This window comes from Sinocyclocheilus grahami, unplaced genomic scaffold (genome assembly GCF_001515645.1).
Source record: "Sinocyclocheilus grahami isolate Dianchi unplaced genomic scaffold, SAMN03320097.WGS_v1.1 scaffold980.1, whole genome shotgun sequence".
NCBI lineage: Eukaryota > Metazoa > Chordata > Actinopteri > Cypriniformes > Cyprinidae > Sinocyclocheilus > Sinocyclocheilus grahami.
Genome location: NW_015506159.1, coordinates 442,058 through 464,544, shown reverse-complemented (window position 1 = coordinate 464,544; position 22,487 = coordinate 442,058). Strand labels below are relative to the sequence as shown.

General features: G+C 36.6%; 1 protein-coding gene across 1 annotated transcript in view; it reads right to left on the bottom strand.

The window, feature by feature from the left end:
- Nucleotides 1-22,487, bottom strand: part of LOC107565079 (CUB and sushi domain-containing protein 1-like) — a gene marked incomplete at its 3' end in the record, with an annotated part of 65,565 nt that overhangs the window by 33,484 nt on the left and 9,594 nt on the right. The window contains exons 4-13 of the mRNA XM_016250264.1: nucleotides 17,167-17,349; nucleotides 16,097-16,423; nucleotides 12,665-12,859; nucleotides 12,415-12,553; nucleotides 12,038-12,225; nucleotides 8,681-8,869; nucleotides 5,553-5,669; nucleotides 5,034-5,249; nucleotides 4,719-4,907; nucleotides 211-380 (exon numbers count right to left, since the gene is read on the bottom strand). Coding sequence (XP_016105750.1) covers nucleotides 211-380; nucleotides 4,719-4,907; nucleotides 5,034-5,249; nucleotides 5,553-5,669; nucleotides 8,681-8,869; nucleotides 12,038-12,225; nucleotides 12,415-12,553; nucleotides 12,665-12,859; nucleotides 16,097-16,423; nucleotides 17,167-17,349 — 1,913 coding nt within the window. The remainder of the gene's footprint in view (nucleotides 1-210; nucleotides 381-4,718; nucleotides 4,908-5,033; nucleotides 5,250-5,552; nucleotides 5,670-8,680; nucleotides 8,870-12,037; nucleotides 12,226-12,414; nucleotides 12,554-12,664; nucleotides 12,860-16,096; nucleotides 16,424-17,166; nucleotides 17,350-22,487) is intronic.

Genomic DNA, 22,487 nt, shown 5'->3' with positions numbered 1-22,487 from the left:
TATATAAAAATATATATATACTATATATATATATATATATATATATATATATATATATATATATATATATATATGCATATATATACACACACACATTTTTTTGTATTTTAGTATGTATACTCAATTAGATTATATGTATGTATGTATACATATTTTTTTAACCAAACATCCACCTAAAAATAATGTACAGTGATATAAAATGTTTCCTACCTTGAGGAAATCTCCCTCGTGAAGCTGGAAGGTGGTGGCTGTGATTTGAATCCCCTTGCCTCTGTCAGTCTCAACGCGGTAGATGCACTCATGGTTGTTGTCATAATTTGCTGGGTAATTGGGGGACAGCAGGACACCCTGACTGCCCACAGAAGTGGCTCCACACTCAGCTAGGCAAACCCAGGAGGTATGGATGGGAAAGATTAGGTAGAAAAAAAAATTGGTGAGAAGCCAAATGTTCACATAGCTACTGAGGGCAGAAAGCGCAAACTTATCAAAGCTGCACATGGCTGTGAAAAACTAGGGGTTGGTAACAAATAAGTTGGGTTCCCTTGAATCCTGTAGTGCCCTGACAGCTGCTACTCCATTTCCTACTGACAGGCCAATTTTAGGCCAAGGTTTTGTACCGTCTGGAATTTGAGTCTTTTTGATGAATCACTGCGAGAACAACTTCAGAGGAATACTAATTAATATAGGCCTTTATGCATTACCAAGTTGCTGGTCACGAAAGCTCACTGCTGTGTTAGGATCAGATGTCCTTCTGTTTAATATTCTGCACCAGCGACTCTCTAAGTATATAAGCAGCAGGGGCGTTCCCTCCGAGGAGGCAAGGGAGGCAGTGTCTCCTCAAAAAATTGGATGACAAAATAATCGATATTACAAACATAAATCACAAATATGACTAAATATGGCATTAAAAGTATAAAAGACACAAATTTTTATAAAGTAACACCGTCCAACAGTGACACCCGCAGGTAAAGTTACAGTGGAGGCTTGGCTCCCTTCAGTCCATAGATTTACAACAGAGAGCCCTTAGCATGCCTTTTCTGGGTTGTAATTGAGAATGAATGGGGGAAAGTCACGTGAGAGGAGGCAATGTCTCCATCGCGATATGATTGGATATGATCGGTTATGATTGAATGTGATTGGTTTATGCAATATATCCAGCCTCTTGTCAGTGTTGCCAGACGTACAAAAATTATCGTATTTGTACGATAATTTTGACCTCTGTACGATGTACGATCAATAATGAAAAAAATCCCATAATGTACGATAATTTCATGACAATTCAAATGATGGTAGTTGTAGTCATAGGGCTTCTATATTCATACACGAAATCGGCTCATTACAGACATTCTAAAAGTGCTCGTGCACACCTCAGAGTGTGTTAAGAATGCAGGAGGGTGCCCTGCTTTAAAGCCAACGAGCACTATGTTGCGGTCCATGATGGCAAGAACCCCCTCAACATCTGGCAACACACAGGCTTCCGATGACAGCGGCTCAGATGTGGAGTTAACAGCTAAAGTCTGTCTACACTCGACGCGACAAAGTGAGTGTTAAAAATCATTTTAATATAAATATATAGACATAAATAGAACGAGGCATCAGTTTACTGTTGGGGATGTGTCATGTCGCATCCAGTGCAAACAGTCACTGATATAATTTTGTCGCACTGCTTGTGTTCAATGTAAACACGGTACGCCTAGTTATCTATTGTGGTAATTTGCAGGTCGTGTCAAAAAGTTGTTGGTTTAGATAAATATCTGTATTCTGTACGTTTGACTCGTGTACGATAATTTTCTTCCAAATACGATCATTTTGAGCTTCTGGTACGATACTTGGACATTTCCAACACTGCCTCTTGTTTTTGTGCGAGCTCACGGCCTGAATTATGAAAATGATGGCGTTATTGAGTAATTATAAGGTAAGTTAACAACTCCTGCTTAGATACCACTACTTTCTTAAGTCAAAATAAAAGTTGAAATGGTCTGAAAACGTGATGACTGCGTCAGTTTTTAGTGAGCATTCAGCATGATTAAATAAAAAGATAATATCTTCGTGTCTTTCGCGTTTACAGATCTTTTATGGCGATGACCCGAAATAAGTTGACTATTAAAAAGAACAGATGAACATCAGTTCACAAATAAAAAATATTGGTAACATTTTACAATAAGGTGTCGCTTAATGTGTTAACTACCATGAACAAACAATTAACATTTATTACAGTATTAATTAATCTTTGTTTACATTAGTTAATACAAATACTGTTGTTCATTGTTAGTTGCGATGCATAAACTAATGTTAACAAACACAACTTTTCATTTTAATAATGCATTAGTAAATGTTGAAATTAATATTAAATAAGATTAATAAATGCTGTAGAAGTAGGCTATTGTTTAATCTTAGTTCATGTTACCTAAATTAGTTGACTAATGTTAACTAGTGAAACATTATTGTTCAAATTGTTACTGCCTTTAGTTATTATTTTGGAATAAATATAAAAATGCATAAACACACTATGAAATGTATAATTAGTATTAAAAATATTAAATACAAAATATAATTATATTTGTTCTTTTTTTATGTAATATTTATTTAACCAGGACTGCCTCCTCATTTTAAAACACCACCGCACGCCACTGATAAGCAGATGTTGCTTCAAGACCTTGAGCTCAGCAACTTAAGATAAAACTCTCCAACAATGGCCTCCTGGTATCCAGACTTTTTAAAAGGTATCAGTTCCTCAGAGACTCAGAGAGAAATTAAGTTGTTTTAGGTATTTTTTTTTTTATTTTTTTTAGTGCCAGAGGACACTAGTCAGTAATTAGTTTGGTCTGACACAAACCAAAAATATAAAGGGACCACCATTTTAAAAGTGATCAGGGATATAAAAATGAATTTTACACATTTAATTTAGCATTTTAATAATATTTAATCTATCTGTACATGCATACATACTGTATGTAGTGTGCATACATATATGCAATGATTGCAATGCTAATGCAATAAATCAATCAGTGATACTACTTTTTTTTAAATGGTTTAGAAAAATAAAAAAATAAGTATTACATATCTCAGGTGTCTAGCTCTCACCCTCAACCATTTTAGTTATCTAGCACCCTTATTGATTGGGAAACTCTGGTCTGGAGGCTTTCAAAAACTAGAGATAATTTCATTCAATGAGAATCTCCCCATCAACCCTTTATCAATTTTATGTAGCTAATATAATCCAAACCTCTTGAGGCTAATGTTTGTTGTGCTCACCAGACCAATTAAAGACACACTCACACGCTCTTATTACACCGCAGCGATTAACCACTACTAAAACCCCGTCCAACAGGAGGACTGCACAATTACAACCAATTATTTTGTCAGCGCTTTTAATGCTGTCTACAAATATCCATGACCTTAACCACTTAACCACCACAAAAGAAAAAAATAGCAATCTGCAATCTGATCAATTTTAGTTAATCTATCATGGCAAGGTACATCTCTGAAAGTTTTTTACCCTACAATGTGAACATGTACTGTGTCAAGTTCCATTATAAATAAAACATTAATAAGATGGGAGAATAGTCTGAGCATTTAATAATGCATTTGAGGCATTGTAAAATGGACTCAATTCAGGGTGAAAAGAATAGACTAATAATATGCATTGGCTAAAATTTCACTTTGGTTCTCCCTTCCTTATATGGGACATTTTATGGGGAAATTAGCCTGAGCTTTATTAAAATGCCAACAGACTCTTAGAAATCACTGATTTAATCCACTCTGAATTGATAACCCAATAGTAGTAGTAATGGTAGAAATCTGCATTTCCATATATATTTAAGAATTTAAATGTCTATTCAACAACTCTAAAAAGTGTGAACAAGACATTTATTATGCCATAAGTATTTTAAGTAGACACTTTCTATATTTTAAAATTCAGTTAGAAATAAAAATCTTAATAAGTTTAGATTTCACTCAACAATTCCAGTTCCTTAACATTGCATGAACAACAGAATAACAAAGCTTTTTTTATCTCACTAAATGAAGTGTTTAAATGCAATACAAAAGCTCAAGACTAATTTGTGAGTCTTTTTGAAAAAAAAAAAAGTATAATCATTTACTTACCTTCATATCATTGTCAACCCATAAGACTTTCATCTTTGGATTTTAGTATTCTGTCATAATTTAGTCCATCCACAAAAGTATATGTAATCAGCATTTGCAAGTTTCAAAACACATCGTAGAAGTAATCCATATAAATTATACAGTCACACTTCTCGCTATTAAGAAACCATTAACTACGTCTTTTGCATCAATGAACTCCTAATTTGCTGCTTATTAAAAGTTAGTAAGGTGTTGTTAAATTTAGGTATTGGGTAGGATTAGGAATGTAGAATATGTGCTTTATAAGTACTAATAAACAGCCAATATGTTCTTAATAGGCATGCTAATAAGCAACTATATTAGTTAATAGTGAGAATTGGCCCCTTTGTTAACGTGTTACCAATTATACAAAGCGATCATATATTTTCAGATGACTTGGATTAAATCGCTTGCTTCATATGGATAACTTTTATGACGAAATGTATAAACAATTTTTCTAAGATCTCATGAATGTTGAATGACATGAGGGTAAATATTAAATAGAGTAAATAATGTCTGAATTTTCATTTTTGGGGTGAACTATCCTTTTAATAAACACTGATGTTTGAGAAAAGTACATTATGTCCACCTACCCACACATCTGGGCAGGGCTGCACTCCACACTCTCCGGCCTCCACCCAAGCAAGTGATCTTACTCTCGCCTTCCAGACGGTAGCCCGCAAAGCAGGAAAAGACCAGTGAGTCGCCGACCCCGAACTGGAAGCCCACCCTCCTGCTGTATGCGGGTACTCCCGGATCCTCACATGGCTCCAATCTGTACTCTGTGGTACAGAGTCATAATAACTCTTAAACCTCCAGACTGCTTAGCCAAGCAGGGGTTAGAGTAAGCACCATGACAACTGTGCCTTCAAGCACACTATAATGAACAGAATGAGTGATGCCCTCACCAGAGAAGGTGATATTGAATCCCTCGTATGACATGGAGAAGTCCGAGACGAAGCGTAGCTGGACGCTGAAGTTGCCAAACAGGCCTGCTTTGATGGAGGGCGGCAGGACGGAGCCTGTGAGCCTGGCCACCAGCTCGGTGAAGCTGCCATCCTCGGTAATGAGCAGGTAATCATGGGAGTCCTCCAGGTGGAACGTGTGGAAGAGAAGCTGCACTCCTGGGGAGTTTCAGATGAGATTAGGGCCGTCAGTCACAAGCAAAATCTCAGTTTCAACCTCACAACCCACTGAGAAGCCTTCAGAGGGAACGTAATACTGATCGAAACAGAATCGCATTTGCCCGACATGGTGCTGAGTAATAAAATGTAGAGAAATGTGAGAAGTATCTTTAATTCATTATCAAGGGTAATTTCAAAGGGCACAGAAAGGAACCTCATGGGTAAAATCAATGTGCCTCAAACTGTTATCACTTTCTATAGTTCGTGCAGCTCTCATGGCTGTAACCTGTTCTTTTGTCTTACCTTTCCCATGAGACACTTCTACCGTCCAAGTGCAGTTCAGAGAGTTTGGGTAGAAATCTGGAAAACCAGGGGAAAGAACCGTTCCGGTTTTTCCATAGATATAGCCCCCACACAAAGCTGGAAAAGCAATAACAGAAAGAACTTGAATGGCCTACTTTCCCCGAAAAAGAGTAAATCTAGCCTTGACATACATCCTCCATCAATAATTCTTTTGGTTGAAGCTTAACTAGATTTTGTGAAGATAATGTGAGGGTAGTGCCAGGGTGTTGCTATGCAGGGGTGTGTTTCCCAAAAGCATCGTTAGCTAACTATGGTTGTTAGTTTAATTGAACTCTATTGGTAACAACGCAATTTGCGCAATAGTTATTTTTGGGAAGCACACCCCAGTTAAGTTCTGAGTGGTTTCAGCATTTTATGGTTGCTTAGGATGTTTTGGGTGGTTGCCAGTGTGCTGCAAACTGTTCATTGCTCAAACAATATAATCATCAATGGTTCAAATATGAGCCCAGGTTGTGTTGATGCAGATTTCTGGGTCACACACTTGACAAACAATATCCAGAACATGTAAAATATTTTTACATAAATAAATACCATAATAAAGCTTCCTCTCTTTGTAGCGAAACTACAAGATGATAGATGCAAAACATGGAAATAGAGATGTTTTCACATGCAAAGCAGCAGAGTTTAATAATAGCCTAACCAATAAGAGGTTGACATCAGATACAGCACTGCTACTTGTAAGAAGATCAAAAGGAACTATAAGAACTGAGACAATTTTCTGACTGGAGAACGTCTGTCAGTGCAGAGTCAAAAAAGTGCTTGTTTTTTTTATCTCGAAGTACCAGAGCTGTAGACAGACATCATAACAGGATACTGAATATGTCCTTGAGTCATGCTCATCGTCCTGCTTTTATCAAAATAAATCATATGGTGCAGGTTATGACAGGACACACATTTTTGAGCCTCAGCATTTTGTCCTTAAATGGCCCATTAAATCTCTTCATCAAATGACAATTCTGGCTTATTAAATCTGAAGTCAGTCTATCCCAAAATTAGCACAACTTTTAATAATGTAAACTAACCAAGCCATACAACAGTTTATAGATTTGAGTAACAGTCATTTTAACACAGGTAATTGTTGGCACTGATTTTTGGTTGGAAAATAAGCTTTAGTTGGTCAAAGATTACATCACCTAGTAAATATTCATGATGTTAAGTTAAATAATCATACTCCCCACACACACTTTTCAGGATGTTCACTACTAGCCATAGGAATGCATCATTCCTGTTCAAATTTTTGTTCAGAAATTTGTAGTAAATAGTTAGGTTTGTTTGGTGCGAAAAGGCCTTTGGGCAAATCCCTATTAACCATGGTATAATCACTCCAATGCAGTGCCTGAAGTGGGTTATTGCTGTTTGACTCTAGTGTAGGTTGTTTACGGCTGCCAAACAATGCAGCTACATAATAACTTGTAGGTCCCCCTTCATGCTGCCAAAACAGTTCTGATGCATGAACTCCATAAGACCTGTGGTATCTGGCACCCAATACATTAGCAGCAAATTCCTACAAATTATGAGGCCCATGGGTTTGTTGGTCCATCACATCCCACAGATGCTCAACTGGATTGAAATCTGGAGAATTTGGAGGACAAGGCAACACCTTGAACAATTTGTCATGTTCCTCAAACCATTCCTGTACATTTCTTGCAGTGTGGCAGGGTGCATTTATACTGCTGAAAGAGGTTACTGCCATCAGGGAACACACTGCCATGAAGGAGTGTACATGGTCTGCAACAATATTTGTAGGTGGTACGTGTCAAAATAACATAAATGGCAAGATCTAGGTTTCTAAGCAGATCCTAACACTGCCTCCACCGGCCTGCTTTCTTCCCGTAGTGCATCCGTCCCACAACACACATGTACCTGGCCATCCACCTGGTCTTCGTGGGCACTCTGACTATTCTGTGGCAGCAACCTGCAATGCACTGTGTGCTCTGACACTTTCTGTAATGGATAGCATCAAGTTCTTTTTAGCAATTTGAGCTACAATAGCTCTTCTATGTGGTCGAACCAGAAGGAGTAGTCTTCGCTCCTCATGTGCATCGCTAGCTTTGTGGGCCCATGCCCCTGAAGCTGGTTCCCTGGTTGTGCTTCCTTGGAAATTTTGTCAGGCACTAACCACTGCATACAGGCAACACCCCCAAAAAATTTTTTTGGAGATGCTCTAACCCAGTCATTTACCCAGTCGACTGACTCTTCACTTTTTGCCTAATACCCCTTCAAAGGTGCCACTGTAACAATATAATCAATGCTATTCATTCAGTTCGCCTGTCAGTGGTTTTAATGCTGTGGCCGATCAGTGTAGTGCATTAACCAGAATGTTTAAATGGCTGAGAATATGGCTCGACAAATCAGAATTTTAAGTCTGAACTCTCCATTTAATAATAATAATCAGCCTGACAGGAAGGAAGTGTGTAATCTTCTATGAACATGTATTTACAATTCCCACAAACAAATGGGGAGTATCTGTCCTGTCTGTAATGAAGGTCAGGCTCTGGTGAGAGCCCATCATGCTGAATCAATGTCTGTTAGAGCAAACGCACAGAGCTGATAAGATGCAGGCATAAGAGAACATTGGGAATTCTAGAACAGACAGGCAATAGCCTGATTGCTCTTACGGGAAAACACTTTGTTTACTTCAATCCCTGTAATCGGAAAACAAATAAGATAAACAGCTTTATAGAGCACTCTCCTGTAGGTATCTGGTTAAGGACTTCCATTATTTTTTCCCACTTCCCTGTCCTTTTCTCCTCTCCATTTAAGGTTATCTATGAAACAGCGCATGCCAGTCACCTCTCCTCTAATCAAAAATGTATGAACTCAAATCTCAGAGGAGTGTTAAGAGGGTTTACTCTTTCCCCTCTGATAAAACTGTAATGTGGCCTAGCAGGGTTGGATTATGGCCCGGACCAGTGCCCTCAGGCCACAGATTTTCAGGGGCCTCCAAAGTCTTCCCCAAAGGAAACTGAACCCCTGGGTCCAATTTTTAGGCGTCTTTACACTGGGTGGTAGGGAGGAGCTGTTTCTCTTGTACATGACCAGAATTGAGAGAGCACAACATGGCCTACCATCACAGCTGGGCAGGGCATGGTTCCACTGATGGTTCCTCTCACACACAATGGGTTCATCATCACTCAGAGTATAGCCTTGATCACAGCTGAATGTCACTCTGGAGCCGATGGCAAAATTGTTCCCGTGCCTTTTCCCATTCACCGGGATACCTGGATCTAAACAGGAATCTGTATCCATCATAATGCCTGTGAGGAAGGAACAAAACAAAAAATATTTTATTTCACCTTCAAGGTCTAAATTGAAAGGGGGATGAGTCGGAAACACTTTACACAGTATAAATCAGCAGATATCAGTCGCCCAGTGGTCTCCTTCCTTGAACCAATACATTTTTATTTCTACTTACCTTTTCTATATTTTGAATATCATTTGGGAAAAAATAAATGACAGCACTTTTTTTCTACATTGTTTCCCCTCAGAGGCTGGCATTTGAGGAATATTTCCACCTGTCAGTTTCACATGCATTCGGGTCTATTATTTGGCCACTGATAAACCTCTGATAGGCATCTAAAAGTCTGAAAAATGGGAACACTTTGACACGAATGAGTTTCATATATATCAGGCATAATGTCAGAGGTCATTTATTGGGAGTTGTGAATATTATTTGAGAATCATCTCATGTTGCCTCTTGCCCATATTTCTCATTCTTCTGTCTCTACTGCAGCACATTACATTATAATAAATATGTTAAATTACTGCTGAAAAAGAGCAACTGGAGAATATTTGTCAAGCCATTTAGTTTTTATAAAGATACCATTTGCATTTTTCAGTTAAGTTCATTGGGGTAAAAAGTGATAACATTTAATTTTACACACAGACCAATTTGTAAAGTTGCAATAATACAAAACAAGCAGGCACATGGATATGTGCTATATTTCTAACAAGCAGTGCTAAATTTCTTAATAATGAGGTTTTGGAACAAGGATTGGTGTATTTAACACTCCAATCAAAACTGCACTTGAGCAGCAGGGCACAACAAAATCAGATTTCAAAACAAACAAATTCAAAGGGAAAGGGAGTAAATGATTAAGGGGCCACTCTGCCCCACCACACCCCCTGATGACTAATGAGTAGACTATCCACCTCTCTTGCATATTATTGGACCTAGACAATATTTCTGCTTGCAACTTTTTATAACTGATAGCTGAAACATCACATGGGCCACCAACCAAAAGCATTTTAAACTAAAATAAACATAAATGCTTGTGATGATGATAATAATAATAATAATTATTATTATTATTATTATTATTATTATTATTATTATTATTATAACAATAATAATAATAATAATAATTAAATTGCTATTGTCTACATAAGAATGTATTTAGCATTCACTTAATCCTTTGTTTAGCCACATTTTCTTTTAATCTGCATTTTTTTAAACAAAAATGTTAACTTTGTCTATTTATTAGTTATCTATTTAGTTCTGTTTTTAAATTAAGATAATTTGATTACATTGATTACTTTCTGTTTATTTACATCAATGCCTAGTAAGATGATTACAAAATGCTACTACTTCTGGTTTTACTTTTTCTATGAAGATATTATAAATGATTAATTTTATCATTGATACAACGAATATCACATTTGACTTTTGTATAGGGGTCCTTGCATGATTTTGAGGTGAGGCATCTGGGATGTAGTAAAGAGTAAAAACATGTAAATGTTGTTTCTTCGGTGGCACAAAATAGCTTTTAGTCAGCTTCTTTAATTAAGGTTTACTGACTTATTATTGCAGCATTTTACAAATATACCAAAATTAAAATCTCTGGTTTGACTCCAATTATGTTACATACACAGTTGAGTTTATTGAACTATGTACCTTGCCCATTTTAATACAAATAAATGAATTACTACATTGTAATTAATTAATTAATACATTGATCACATAGGGGACAAAATCTGAATGTACATAAATGGGGTGAGTCACTCACGGCAAGATGGGCTATGCAGATTTTTCAAAAGAAAAATGGAGAAAAGAGGCTGTGATGTTCCCTTTTGCCAAAAAAAGGGAAGGAAATATCAGCACCCATAGTGTACTGAGATCAATCCAACTATCCGTTAGTGAAGATACAAAAATGCTGAAATGCGATCTGTAGTTTTCACAAATAAACCGGCAAATCTAGGTGCAGGTAACATGGAGAAAGAGTAAACATTGCTTATTTAAATATACTACTGACATTTTAACAATACCAATACAAAGCTGGCTGAAAATCAGCTACCTTTAACTGCTTTGAATATTAAATTGTTAAATTTAAATGTCCTTTGCTATGCCAGTTTAAGGGGGTCTTTTTCTTTAGACTTAAAAGCTAAATAAATTAATTAATTAAAATACTTGCAAAAATACACAGACACACACAATGGGATAAAACAAGGGAAAAGATCTGTACTGTTTTTACAAGATTGAATATTTGATGGAATGTTTAGTTTAATCAAGACGAAGAACTCTTCTTGACAGGTAAGCTAAACTTCAATTGAAACACATTCCTAATATGTTGGAACTTTAATTGAAAGTGGCCTACTTTTACCTGTTGAGACATGTCTTCATGTTTATAAACCCTTAAGAGCTGTGTTTGTAATGTTTGAGTTCAGGGAGTCGTGACGCACGAATGGGGTGCTTTACAAAGGCTGTTTGAAAATATGCTTCATTTTTGTTATTCCGCTAAGTGACACTAGTAGCACATAAACTGCATACTCCACTTTCAACAATAAAATTGACATATAAAGAATTCAAAAGGCTTTTATGCTAGTGGTGGTTTATCTGTTCTCCATTACACACAGGGTTTTACCTCTATATCTCTGTGGGGGGTCCACTAAAACAGATGCCAAATCCGATTTTGACTTTTTCTGGCGTAATCCCTGTTAGCAAGTCGACAATAACTACAAGAGCATTAAAACAATAACAATGCTTTTAACAATAATGATTTGTCGATCTGTTGAGCCTGCACTAACAAACAAACAGGCCTTGTGTCAGCGGGACATTAAACTTTAATCGCACTCTACAGCGCAGTTTATAAACCCACCACCACTAAACACATTCAAAAAGAAAACAGACTTTATTTTCAGATCAATTTAATTATTCACAGAGGTCTCTTAAATGTAGCTGTTGCCTCTGGATGTTGATATCTGTCATGTGATGCTAGCACACACGTTTCTCAAAATAATTTTTAGACAACTAGAAGACTATAATCTGATTGTAACCCTGGAGAAACCAATCCAATTACATTACATGCACCAGAGAGCGTGTCCAGCCAAAATGTGTGGAATATTGCAGAACCGCCCACCGTGGAGCGTGAAAACCCAATATCTGTGCATTTAAATCAGTGCAGAGGAAAGATGAGAAGCTGACTCACTCTCGTAGCGGATCTGGAAGCCTTCACTGGAACGGCTGTTGTCGGTGGTAAAGAGCAGGTACATGTAATTGCCGGTGCTGATGAGGAAGTGGGGGGCCTGAGTGCCGTGGTACTCGCCGATCAGAGGCGACGAGTTGGAGGGCCCGTCCCGAACCTCCAGCGTGTCGTAATTAACCTCCGTCTGAAACCTGCACAGGAAATCGGAAAGAGCGGAACATCTGCTTACGACCCAGGTCTTTAGCAGAATTACTCTAATGAGGGAGATTAAACTGAAACTGTACTGAAGAGACTGCTGCCAGAGTTTCCAGAAAGGGGACAGGGATAGGTGTCCAGGGGTTTCATATGCAATGAAAAAAAAATTCAAAACAAATCAATACCTGTCAAAAGATATCTTGATGGCATGATCCTTTCTGGCTTCAATCATCCATTCGCAGTTGAGGGAGTCTTTGTAGTACCCGGGCCAGCCAGGGGACAGTAAGACTCCTATGGGAGCCGTTAGATGTCCGCCACATGGAGCTGGGACAGTGAGAGTGCAGAAAAATAAAATGTCAACAGCAGCCCATCTCACAAATCCCAGCAGCACCTTCAGAAGAGGTGCAGAGGAGTAAAGTCTAAGAGCTCTCTCACCTTCACACCGGGGGACGGCCGCATTCCACACCACGTTTCCATCCTGGATGACACAGGTGATGGATTCGGATCCGTGGGTTTTGATGAAGCCCTCATCACACGTGAAGAGCACTGAGCTGCCCAGTAAGAAGTGCTCTCCAAAGCGCTGCCCGTTGATGGGAATACCAGGGTCGTGACATTCATTTTGACCAAAAGCTACAGACATGGGATAAAAGTATAATCAGTGCTGAAGCATATAATATTTAATCTAGGTCCTGCCTGCTCTTGCCTGAGAAGATATCAGCACTTAACATTCATTAAGAGTACCTAACCTTCAATTAAGTCAACTATAATTATCTTTTAAAAAACAACTAACACAACTGATCTTGCCCAGAATGCCCAGTCTCATAAGGCAAATGTTGCAGTAGTGAAAAGTACCTGTGTGGCACCAAAGCGTCACTAGAATTTGACCTTATTTTGAGAATCTGTAACACACATGTGTGAATACAACGCTAACATACATGATACCACTAAACCTTACACATACTGTATATAGCCGCCTCGGTACTCTTCACGTGATAGCATGTATTTGAATGACGCCAAATATGTAGGGGCAAATATGTATGGGTAATGTGAATTACAATACACTGTTGTATGATTTACATACATTTCCATAATTGTCCTGTACACCAGTACAGTTGAATTTAGCATGGAAACGGACACAATGCAGTCCATGTAAACAAAGGCAACTCAATTTCTAATTTATTCTACAAGAGGCATATTTTTTATCATCTTCTTAGAATTTTAATCCACCCACCATCAAAATGTCACTTCGGGAACATCTGGATTATCTTTGAATGTTACCTTGTGTTGAAGTTATGCTCTCATGTAGAAGCAAAAGCATTTTGTCAAGATTTTCTATTATAGTAGGCATTACATAAGTTGAATTGTTCGTACACTGTGTGGTCAAGCATACCATGTACACAGACATTAGGGTTAAAAGCTACAGTAATGTATGTAATACTGCATAATGCAAAGCATACGTACATACAATATAACAAGGCATTAATTTACTTTGCTTTATGGTATGGTTGAATGCTTGATTCTGATTGACTGAATTATTTAGAATTATTTCAAATCAATGAAAATATTGAATGCACACTACAATTTGTGTCGTAGCAGCATTAACACCATTGGGTGTGCATGAATTTTTATAATTCATTAGTCAGTTGTTATCTCTTACTTAACTTAACATTAACAGTTACAATTTCCCATGAAAAATAAATCTGAATCACGTGAAAGAAACACAGACGTTGAGGTGATGCGTGGATAAACGTCAACAGAGAGCATTCAGTCGCATTACAGCCTTCGTTTCTAAACCCTCTATTTTTTTCCGCCACACGGTGGTTTGAGACACACTGAAGATGGCTTGAAGATTTTTGTCAACTCTCTGTTTTCCCTTAACACAACTCTGCAGACAGCTCACATATGTGTCGCACATGCATCACAGATGTCAGTGTGGAAGCTTCAATTATTCAATATGTGCACTCGCAGAAGCAGAGAATCCTGTCAAAGCTATTTTAGTGTTTTCATTTGCTGAACACATCTGTCTGTGAGGCCCCTGTGGAAGTGTGATGGCTAATGCATGGAGACCTCGCGGCCAGGGCTTAGGGCATGTACGCCGCTCTACCCCATTCCCAAATGACAGCCTCATTGTTCTTACGGCCATGCCTGATAGTTGCTCCAGCGCCACTTTGGGAAACACGTCTACTCATTTCTGAGACAATGACACACCATTACTGAAGCAGCACTGTTGAGATATCAAACCACACAATCCACTGACACTGACATTGCCTACAACTACTGGCTCCATCTACCACCCCATTTTGTTCCCACATAGACATGCCAACACAGATCTCGGTCACAGTTTCATCTATTCACTAAAAATATAAATATGTTCAGTTTCAGCCATTTTTAGCTCACTGACTTGAAGTATCCCTAATGGCATTCTAACAGTCAAACTATCTTTAATATTGTTCATAAAGAGCAACGGTACATATATGCACCTAGCAAATCCATTAAAAAAAATCCAAAGCATGTGTTTCATCAGTATATATGTTTCCTAGGAATCAAACCATTACCTTGGCATTGCTAAAACACGCTGTACCAGTTAAGCTACATAAACACTACACTGGTATCAAAGTTGCATTCATGCGGCTTTAGAATTTGTTCAAAAGGAAGTATCTTAATCATGCTGCCTACTTTTTGATAGAGTCTGTCTATGCCTTAATATGCTGCCTATGTAGGCAGCTCACTGGGTTTCATAACAGTGTCATTGTGAATCGAGATTATCAAGGTCTGCAGTGCACCAAGACCTAAATACTAAAACACATTTCTGTTTAAGTTCAAAGATAAGCTCATCTCAGTTGAAATCATATTTGTCAATGTAATTTTAATAAAAACCTAAAAACTAATTAAACTCAGTACTCTTGGTATGCGTGACTATATTTTGATTCATGTGGCAAAAAGAAAAAAGAAAGAAAACCAAAGCTTGTTGCTGTAAATATGGAATCCTATTAAACTTGTACTGAAGGTCAAAATGCCCTTTAAGTGCCGGAAGTATGAAGAATAGCATTTTTCACAACAGAGATATGCCTAATGAAAGGTGCTGGGATTGCACCATAACATTCAGTCAATATTACAAATGAATCTATTAAACTTCAAAGATATTACTCTGACTTAAATCCTATGACAAGCTGCATACTGCAAAAACATAAAATAACCCCTTGTTCTAGCAAGATGCATTTCTATAATTTCTACATAAATACAAAACAATCACACAATTATGCTATGCAATGTATAACCAGGAGGACACAGCCAATATGGCAGAGCTTGCCTTTCAAACAAAAGAGTCAATCACTAATCTGCAAAGTCACCACCTGGTCTTTATGTGAAACTTGGGCTCAGATTTTTCTCTACACTGTACTTGTACACTGGGCTAGAACAACCTAAAAAAATACAGTATACTTCTTCTTTTTTTTTTTGAGAATAAGAAGCAATGTTTATGATACCATGCTGTTTTGAAATATGGTCTTGAAATGCAAGTTTGTCAAATACTTTTTGACATTTTGGTATTTCCCCATTCAGTTAGATAGGAGCTATACTTGCATGATTTAAAATAGCTGCCCGACCACATTCCCAAGATTGCTGCTGAGTGAACTGACTTGCTTTGTAAGGGACTTTGTTATATCCCAGTTTAATATGCAGATATATTGCCTTATAAGCAATCCGTAGGATGATTTCCCTGAAAAGGTGAAACAAAGCGACTCTGTGGCATTATCAAACATTGCTCTATATGAGCATCCCAACCAGCTACATTATTTGTGCCCCTATTGTTGCAGAAATTGCACATTTCACCTCTAAAACACAACATAATATTAAAATCACATTTACTTGTGTAGGTGATGTTAAACCCCTTTCCCGTGTTTGAGTGGTCCGACTGGAACTCTAAGCGCATTATATGCCCATTACTGGCGATCTGCGATGGTACATCCTTCCCAGAGAACGTTCCAAAAGTGGTGGGCTCCGGCATGCCTTCGTCTTTCACAATAAGATAGTCAAACTGGGGCTCCAACTCAAAATCACTGAAAATGAGATGGATCCGATTGCCCGGCTCTGCTATAATGAGCCACACACAGTTCATGTTGTTTCCGTATTCCTCTGGGTAGTTTGGCGAGAGGATGATGCCTGATGGAGTGGTGAAATTGAAGAAGCAGGAGACTGTGGAGATGAAGACAAATATATATTTAATTACATTACAAAGGTTACAATATTTATTTTCATTCACAATAGATATGCTATCAGGAATACTATTTTGTCTCTAAAAAGATGAGAGAAAAGAGGATTCACATAGAACACGATAATGAGTTGTTTGCAGGGTGCAGAAATTATGACATGTCATAGTCTGAGCTTTGTCAGGAAAGTAAAAACAATAACAACAACAACAACAACAAAACATCCATTTAATACATTAACAAGGTACTGCTTCCTCTTATCGCAATACTAAACAAAATTACAATTGCATGACAGGATTATCTCAGACAGATGGATTGAGCGTTGAATTCACTACAGTTGTGCCTGTGTGCATTTATTTATTTATATATTTTGTATTTTTATTCTTATTATTATTTTAATGTCAATTTGGATTATTTTAGATTGATAGATATTGTATAATATATTTTTTGTAGACTGGGCATATCTCTAGACATGTGTAGTCAAACAAACACACAGTTCTTAGTGAATTCCTTCTTGAGAGAAGAGGAGACAGTAACACTTTCCAGAAACAGAAATATGACAATTGACCTCTCCTACAGCAAACCTAGGAATTGCTAGCGTGGACGGATGCCATTCGGCTTCATATCTGCCCCTAATCTAGATGTCATGCTTTTACAGAGGTGATACATTAATCATTCTAAATGGCAACATGTTAATTATAACCAAGCATTTCAGAAAATGACTCTTACAGACGCAGCTGGGTTTGTTTCCAGACCACTGGTTATTTTGCTGGCATGATATTGTCCTCTCGCCAACCAATTCAAAAGCAGCCTGACACTCAAAGGTCAGCACATCACCGTGTAAAAAATGGTCCCCAGTTCGCTTTCCATATGCAGGGACGCCTGGGTCTCCACATCCACCTTTCTCAATTTCTGTGGAAAACAAGAGAGCATGATTTATTTAATTTAAACGTTGTTTTCAGCCTGGCAATTTGACCACCTTTTGACATTGTAAGTAGCATAACACGGTGTTGCTCTAGGACTTGGATTTTGCAAAAGTAAACAAAAAATGTGCTTACGGAAATGTATTAATATTAACATGAACTGCATAAGCCCAACAATACGGAAGAAATATTTCCTAAATTGACAATTTAAATTTTTACAACTAGAATTTCTTTAAATCAAAAAGTATGAAAAAATTCTGTGCCAGTTAAGTAAAGCAAAAACATATGTTTATAATTGGGTGTGTATATTCAATAAATAGAAGAAAAATACAAAAAGCCAAGGCAAAACAAATCCGCAAACCAAACGAAATGCAAAGATCAAAGATCTAGAATTTCTTTGAGATCAACAACAAAAGATGGGAAACATATTCAAACATTCAGAGGTTGACAAGCCAATTAATGTTGCTATCCTAATATATTTATATTGCTAGTTGCCTTTTATCATTTGTATTTAGCATTACTTTTTCTGTGCTGTCCTTGAGAGTATCAGAGCAGTCCTTTGACACATTTTTGAATACTGAGCTAAGGCTGTATATTTCCAGAAAATGTTTTGGAAGGCAGCATAAAATGACAGTGACAAACGAATGATGTTCAGGAAGAGTTCATTTTTTATGTTAACAACTATGGTGTCAGCTCAGCAGCAAGCGCTCTATTGACCCAGCCAGCCGATAATCTACAGGGGATGAGTTTCCCACTTGCGGCAGATTCCACAACCTCTACAAGGTGTTAAGAGCACGCTAAATACCTTCAGTGCTGCCACAGGCGATTAGTTTAAGAATCCACAAGAATAGTAGGCTATCGTGTTAGGACTGCCAACTCATCAAAGCAAGCCGCTCTTACAAGCAACGGTGTTAAATAATGCACAGGAAGGCTATCGGGAACATTAACAGTTATAGAAATGCTCTGTTAAACATTTGCATATATTTTTGTACGGGGTTTTTAACACTGTTAACACACCATTAAGCTAATGTGTTTACCTTGCTTAAGCTCTAGACCAAACAAATCTATTATGTGTGCTATTGACAAAAATGTCAAATTTGCCAGGACAGGTCATTGTGTTCCTTAGACACTGGCAAAAAAAAGGCTAATAAATTAAATGTAACAGCCGCCATAATTGGAAATCCTCTGACATTTTCTGTGCAATTAAGTGTAAAACAGTTTGTTTCTTTTCTTTGGTAATTACTCGAGCATTTTCTATTTAAAATCTATTAAATGTTATTTATTTTATGGTCATTCTATCGTGGATTTTTTTATTTTATTTATTTATTTTTTTTAACAGCCAATTCTTTACCTGGAAATAATGTTAGAACCTGCTTCCCACACAACAGACAAGAAATTGAAGGCATTAAATACTGAAAATTACAAACGATTGACACCAAAATAATGAGATGTAAGAGTTGTGGAGGGAAAGATTTAAATTTGTCAATGAGCAATAAGACTGAATTCCAGCTTATCGGTTTGGAATGAAATTTGTAAATAATGAATGATTTTCATTTAGTTAACTATTTAGTGAACTATTAATTTAACTCTTTAGAAGGTTGGCTTTAATCATCTACTATGAAATGAGCCTTTGTTCTGTCTGTTAAAAGCTTATTGTTGGTGACCACAGTTTTTGTAAAGTTTAGAACTTCCGTTGAGGAGAAAACCATCCTTTGGCAATCTAAAAACTTTTAAATGAAGGTATGAATTGATGAATTTGAGTTTGATATCTACACGGCCTCAAACAAAGTGTCCCACCAGTGGGTACCGGTGGAAATGTCAAACATGACAACGTGACTAGAAGCACAAGTGTGAAATTGGGTTTACACAAAGTTAATTGGGTTTGTGTCATTGTGCTGGGCTATCCAGACAGTGAGAATTGCTCAATTGTGAGGTTATAGTTCACAGTGAAGAGCGGCTAGGGAAAAACTCCTTTTCAAGATATTAAACAGCATACTTTTTTTAAAAGGAAGAAACAAAGGGAATAGATAAATACAAAATAAAAAGTCTACTCAATCATGTTGAATAAATGAAAGTGTTTTCATATTATATTTAAGGAAATCCACTCTGTACTCAAACAATTATACATACCACTTGAATCTGGAAATAAACTAAATATTTAGAAATGTAAATAAGAAATATTATGCTCTATTTCTAGGTCCAATTGGTGACATTGATCATGTGAAGAAATATCACCTTTCCACTCAAATCATTATAATGATAATGTAATTTGTAACAAAAAATATTTAAAATGAAAACTTGTTCACTAGTTGATATAATTTAATTAAATAAGAAATGAATGCAAAATAGAAAAATTTTCATTAGCTGATCAAATAATTTAATAAAATTTCTTAAATTAGAAGAGGATGTAAAATAGAAACATTTTCACCACACTGTCATGAGTTCATATCTTGAACTGATAATTTGATAATGGTGCAACATGTCAGATCATGACATAATCATAGATCGATTACAAAACTATACAGGTATTCAAGGGCAGGCTTTAAGATGGTTTAGATCATACCTGTCTGATCGCTACCACTTTGTTTATTAAATGATTTCTCAATTATCACCAGTAAAGTATGGAGTGCCACAAGGATCTGTCCTACAGTTTGTTTCTTTTCTTTGGTAATTACTCGAGCATTTTCTATTTAAAATCTATTAAATGTTATTTATTTTATGGTCATTCTATCGTGGATTTTTTTATTTTATTTATTTATTTTTTTTAACAGCCAATTCTTTACCTGGAAATAATGTTAGAACCTGCTTCCCACACAACAGACAAGAAATTGAAGGCATTAAATACTGAAAATTACAAACGATTGACACCAAAATAATGAGATGTAAGAGTTGTGGAGGGAAAGATTTAAATTTGTCAATGAGCAATAAGACTGAATTCCAGCTTATCGGTTTGGAATGAAATTTGTAAATAATGAATGATTTTCATTTAGTTAACTATTTAGTGAACTATTAATTTAACTCTTTAGAAGGTTGGCTTTAATCATCTACTATGAAATGAGCCTTTGTTCTGTCTGTTAAAAGCTTATTGTTGGTGACCACAGTTTTTGTAAAGTTTAGAACTTCCGTTGAGGAGAAAACCATCCTTTGGCAATCTAAAAACTTTTAAATGAAGGTATGAATTGATGAATTTGAGTTTGATATCTACACGGCCTCAAACAAAGTGTCCCACCAGTGGGTACCGGTGGAAATGTCAAACATGACAACGTGACTAGAAGCACAAGTGTGAAATTGGGTTTACACAAAGTTAATTGGGTTTGTGTCATTGTGCTGGGCTATCCAGACAGTGAGAATTGCTCAATTGTGAGGTTATAGTTCACAGTGAAGAGCGGCTAGGGAAAAACTCCTTTTCAAGATATTAAACAGCATACTTTTTTTAAAAGGAAGAAACAAAGGGAATAGATAAATACAAAATAAAAAGTCTACTCAATCATGTTGAATAAATGAAAGTGTTTTCATATTATATTTAAGGAAATCCACTCTGTACTCAAACAATTATACATACCACTTGAATCTGGAAATAAACTAAATATTTAGAAATGTAAATAAGAAATATTATGCTCTATTTCTAGGTCCAATTGGTGACATTGATCATGTGAAGAAATATCACCTTTCCACTCAAATCATTATAATGATAATGTAATTTGTAACAAAAAATATTTAAAATGAAAACTTGTTCACTAGTTGATATAATTTAATTAAATAAGAAATGAATGCAAAATAGAAAAATTTTCATCAAATAATCAAATAATTTAATAAAATTTCTTAAATTAGAAGAGGATGTAAAATAGAAACATTTTCACCACACTGTCATATCTTGAACTCTTGAACTGATAATTTGATAATGGTGCAACATGTCAACAAACTTATCACTGCATCTAAACCAACAACATGCCTGTTAGATCCTGTACCCACTAAATTACTGAAAGAGTTGTTACCTGTAGCAGAAGAACCGCTTCTCAATATTATCAACTCATCGTTGTCTTTAGGTCACATCCCAAAACCATTCAAGCTGGCGGTTATTAAGCCTCTTATTAAGAAACCACAACTAGATCCTAGTGAACTGGCAAATTACAGACCCATTTCAAATCTTCCATTTATGTCTAAAATTTCAGAAAAAGTTGTGTCTGCTCAATTGTGCTCCTTCCTGCAAAAAAAATATATCTATGAAGAATTTCAGTCAGGTTTCAGGCCCCACCATAGCACAGAAACTGCAGTTGTTAAAATTACAAATGACTTGCTTCTTGCATCAGACTAAGGCTGCATCTCATTGCTAGTTTTACTTGATCTGTGCTGCGTTCGACACTATAGATCATGACATACTCATAGATCGATTACAAAACTATACAGGTATTCAAGGGCAGGCTTTAAGATGGTTTAGATCATACCTGTCTGATCGCTACCACTTTGTTTATTAAATGATTTCTCAATTATCACCAGTAAAGTATGGAGTGCCACAAGGATCTGTCCTAGGTCCTCTGCTAGTTTAAATATACATGTTGACCCTTGGTAATATTATTAGAAAATACATGATTAGTTTCCACTGTTATGCTGATGATACTCAACTATATATCTCAACAAGACGAGATGAAACTTCCAAATTGTCTAAGCTAACAGAGTGTGTTAAAAATGTAAAAGACTGGATGACCAATAATTTTCTCCTATTAAATTAGGATAAGACAGAGATATTACTTATTGGACCAAAAAACAGTACACAGAATCTCTTGGATTACAATTTGCAACTAGACGGATGTACTGTTACTTTCTCTACAGTCAAAAAATTGTGTTATATCAGACAGCAACTTGTCTTTTGACAATCATATTTCCCATGTTACAATAACAGCATTCTTCCATCTTAGAAACATTGCCAAGCTACGAAACATGTTACCTGTTTCTGATGCAGAAAAGCTAGCTCATGCATTCATGACCTCTAGACTGGACTATTGTAATGCACTGCTAGGTGGTTGTCCTGCATCTTCAATAAACAAGCTACAGGTAGTCCAAAATGCAGTGGCTAGAGTCCTTACCAGGTCAAGAAAATATGATCATATTACCCCAATTTTACAGTCT